The sequence below is a fragment of the Nanorana parkeri genome, unplaced genomic scaffold, assembly GCF_000935625.1.
Source record: "Nanorana parkeri isolate BGI_ZX_2015 unplaced genomic scaffold, ASM93562v1 scaffold1237, whole genome shotgun sequence".
In the NCBI taxonomy this organism is placed as follows: Eukaryota; Metazoa; Chordata; class Amphibia; order Anura; family Dicroglossidae; genus Nanorana; species Nanorana parkeri.
Genome location: NW_017307505.1, coordinates 34,291 through 38,408, shown reverse-complemented (window position 1 = coordinate 38,408; position 4,118 = coordinate 34,291). Strand labels below are relative to the sequence as shown.

The 4,118-nt window shown below is 50.5% G+C and overlaps 1 protein-coding gene across 1 annotated transcript in view; it reads left to right on the top strand.

Moving 5' to 3' along the window:
• The window catches only part of BAHCC1 (BAH domain and coiled-coil containing 1), a 103,562-nt gene that overhangs the window by 69,582 nt on the left and 29,862 nt on the right, over positions 1–4,118 (top strand). The window contains 3 exon segments of the mRNA XM_018568741.1: positions 268–455; positions 1,201–1,337; positions 3,759–3,869. Of these exon segments, the coding sequence (XP_018424243.1) occupies positions 268–455; positions 1,201–1,337; positions 3,759–3,869 (436 nt within the window).

The following is a 4,118-nucleotide window of genomic DNA, read 5'->3' as shown; positions in this document are numbered from 1 at the left end:
TGTTCGGTCTGCTGTGTCCGTCGCCCTCTTTGTGTAACGTACTATTGCCGGTAGAAGTGAAGGAAAGGTATTGAAGATTTGTACATTGTATTTAGCGGATGTCTCCGGGGGAGGGGCGGGAACAATAATCCCCGGATAGATATGATGATGACATCCCTGTCCTCAGGAGTCTCCTTTGCGTTGGAAGAGCGGCTCTGTGTTTTGTAGTTACATCGGTCGCTCTCCTAATTATTCCCACTAATTATTCCCACTTTTCTCTCTTTGCAGCCGGTGAAGATGATTTGTCGGTTTCCGATCTTCAGGTCTTCGCTACCATTGCTGCCGCCTGGTCTTTGGCCGAAGCCGATACTCCGGATGGTGCTAAACCAGCGTGTCACCTCGCCTGCTGCCCCGCCGCCGCTCCGCGCGTTCGGCTGTCCCGCAGGACATACAGCTGGACGCCGAAAACAAAGCCGGTAAGCCCATTTGTTGTATTTTGTTTGTTTTTGGGGGTTCAGAAGGTTCCACCAGCATCTGAAAACCCCCAAATTATTGTCTCTTCTATTGCTTCTATGCTTGTCGGCGGTCAATGACTCGCAAGGCCGGGGATATTTAGGTGATAATGGCAGCCCCCAGATTTCGGCAGCTACGGGTATTGTTCCATATTAAAGTGGACTATGACTTTTCAAGTCTGCTGCAGGCAAGAAGAAGCATTTCCTCGGTCTCCCCTCCCCCCAGTGATCAGACTGCTGCAGGCAGGAGGAAGCATTTCCTCAGTCTCCCCTCCCCCAGTTATCAGTCTGCTGCAGGCAGGAGGAAGCATTTTAGACACTTTGTGGCATGTCACAAGGTAAGAGGCTGCAGCAGGGGCTGATCGGTGTCAGACATTTGTGAACAAGAACTGCACAGACACCAGGATTTACAGGGTTTGTGTCATCTCTGAGCCGGCATCTCAGTCCAGGAAGGTAGATGGTGACCCTGGGTGATGCCTGAACAAAGATGGTGCCACAGTTCGGGAGAGAAAAGCAGATGAAGGTATTATTGGGGGGAGAATACATACCTGTGTCAGTGTCATGCCAGGTCCACTCTATGTACTGGGCAGTAAGAGGAAGTGGAACCTGTGACTGTTGGCTCTCTTGCATCGGTATTTTGAATGCAGCGCATATGACGCATTGCTGTCCGACCACGCAGCTGTTTAATGCCCTTTTACCCCACACACAGGTTTGTCCACTCAAGGCCGCCATAGATCACCTGGACACTCAGGAGGTGGAGATGCGGATGAAGTTGGCGGAGATCCAGCGGCAGTACAAGGAGAAGCAGCGGGAGCTCGCCAAACTGCAGAGGCGGCACGACCACGAGTGAGTGAACGCTGTGCGATAGACGCCCGAGACCGACCCTGACGCACAGTGGCGTCACAAGGGGGGGCCCACACCCGGGTGTTACCATTGCAGGGGTGACACCAAAATGACTGACAGTCACCCCCTCTAAAAAGTCGGGCACTCAGTCATGGACAGTGTCAGGAGAGAGGGTGGGGACCCGGCAGCATACCCCATCCCGTCCCCTCCTCTCTCTGCCGGCGCCCATCACCATGATGGCCGCCGGCAGCCGTCAATCAGATGGGTGTGCATGCGTGATGACGACACGGCGGGGGTGTCACCCTGTCACCCTGTCATACAGTCTGGGCGCCGCACACATGAACGTGTCTGGCATCATATCTGTATTGTCTGTTGTGACCTGCTCGACCAGGGGTGGGCAACTCTGGCACGCCGGCTGTTGTGGAACTACAAGTCCCATGAGGCATTGCAAAACTGACAAGCCACAGGCATGACTCCCAGATGCATCATGGGATTTGTAGTTAAAGCGCAGCTGGGGGGCCGGAGTCGCCCACCTCTGCGTCAGACACTTTCTATCATTTTGCTACGTCAAGTCAGAGGTGAATGACAGCGACAATGTAACCATCTGATTGGTTAAAACACCAACACTGACCGGGACTGCACACTGATTTATGATATTAAAGGAGAACTATGGGGTCAGGGTTTTTCCCCCATAGTTCTCCTTAGGTCCCCCCCCCCCTCATCCTGTCTCTCAGCCAATTATTAAATATTGCTGATCAATATTGTGCCTCATCATTTCCTGGCAGTGGGAGGAGCTTTAGGGGCTTCCTTTCAAGTGTTCCTGATTCTCCTTCATGTCCTAAAAAAACACAGAGCTTAGAGGTTCAAGACAGAATTCACACACTCAGGTGAAAGTGTTAGTGCAGTGGCTCCTCCCCCCTCCGTTCAGTCAGAGACAGAGAGTCTGAAGGGAGACGTCTCCTGCTGTCCGGTCTCTTTGGGTAACCCGCAGTGCTGTGGGAATCCTTTTTCCATCCATTGCTTATAATGTTCATGATCTCTGTGTTACATTGTAAAAGATTATATAGTAAACAAAAATGGGTTCGTAACCCTTTTAAAATTTCTAAGGTTCACAAAAATAAAGCAAAACTTAGGTCAGACCTTCTTCTTCTTTTTTAAGGGGTGGTGAAGGGTTACAACATCTGTCAGTGTTTTATTGTGATCTGTCTCTGTGCTGGGGATTTATCCTCTCAATCTGTATTTCTACCGACATTACGGTGACACCAGGACAGGAAGTGAGGGACTGTGGGGGGGCAGGGGTCACAGAGGGCAATAAAAGCTTATCAGAGGTTCTTGTTTTCTTTTTTTCTATGTGTATTAGAAGTTTCATTGCGGTCTCCATCAGAGAGATTCCCCTTCCTGTTCCACTGAACTTGTGTCACTGGTACAGGAAGTGAGGGAGTGTGTGTGTGGGGGGGTTCCCAGAGGGCAATAAAAGCTTATCAAAGGTTCTTTTTTCCCCTAACTGTATTAGAATGTTCATTGCGGTCTCCATCAGAGAGATTTCCCTTTACTTCCTGTTCCACTGACTTCATGTCACTGGTACAGGAAGTGAGGGACTGCGGGGGGGAGGGTCACATGGCTGCGAAGTAACCTAGAGGAAAAAAAAACTAGAACCTTTTGATAAGCTTCTATTGCACTCAGTGACATCCTGTCCCTGTGAACCTCCTGCCCCCCACAGTCCCTCCCTTCCTGTACCAGTGACACGAGGTCAGTGGAACAGGAAGTAAAGGGAAAGCTCTCTGTCGGAGACCGCAATGAACATTCTAATACACTTAGGGAAAAAAAGCCTAGAACCGTTGATGAGCTTTTATTGCAAAGTGTATTGGAACGTTCGTTGCAGTCTCCATCAGAGAGATTTCTCTTTACGTCCTATTCCACTGACCTTGTGTCACCAGTACACGAAGTGCGGGACTGTGTGGGCTGGCAGCGGGTCACAGGGACAGGAAGTCACTGAGTGCAATAAAAGCTCATCAAAGGTTCTAGTTTTTTGTGTATTAGATCGATCGTTGCAGTTCCCATCAGAGAGATTTCTCTTTACTTCCTGTTTCGTTGACCTCTTGTCACCAGTACAGGAAGTGAGGGACTGTGGGGAGGAGGGATCACAGGGACAGGAAGTCACAGAGTGCAATAAAAGCTTATCAAATGTTCTAGTTTTTTTTTTCTAAGTGTATTGGAACGGTTGTTGCGGTCTCCATCGGAGAGATTTCCCTTTTTACTTCCTGTTCCACTGACCTCGTGTCACCATTACAGGAAGTGAGAGTTAATCTCCTCAATGGTGACACGGACTGCAATTCAAAAACCAGACAGACATTGTAACCCAAAAGAAAACCCTTTTTGGATGCAGATCTCGGAGCTCTTCCTGATCTTCCGTTCTCCCCGCAGGAAGGAGGAGATCTCCAGAAGCCCCGTGCGGAGAGGACCGGGACGGCCCAGGAAACGGCCGCACTGTCGCGCCCCCTCCTCGCACCGGCTGTACGAGAGCAAGAAAGCGAAGTAAGTGGCCCCAGGGCCCCCCTTTTCCTATAATGCTGATGGGTGGGGGAGAGCAGACTCTGGGCCGCCAGGATTGCTGAGAGCCGCGTTTGCCGACCACAATGTAAATATTGCATGGCTGTATGTTCCCCTCTCCGGGGCCCCCGGGGGCCAATGAGCAGCCGGCGTTCTGCTTTCCTTTTCATCATGAGAGATGCGCGCCGTTTATTTATTTTTTGCGCACGCTTTGTGTTTTGTGGATAATATGTT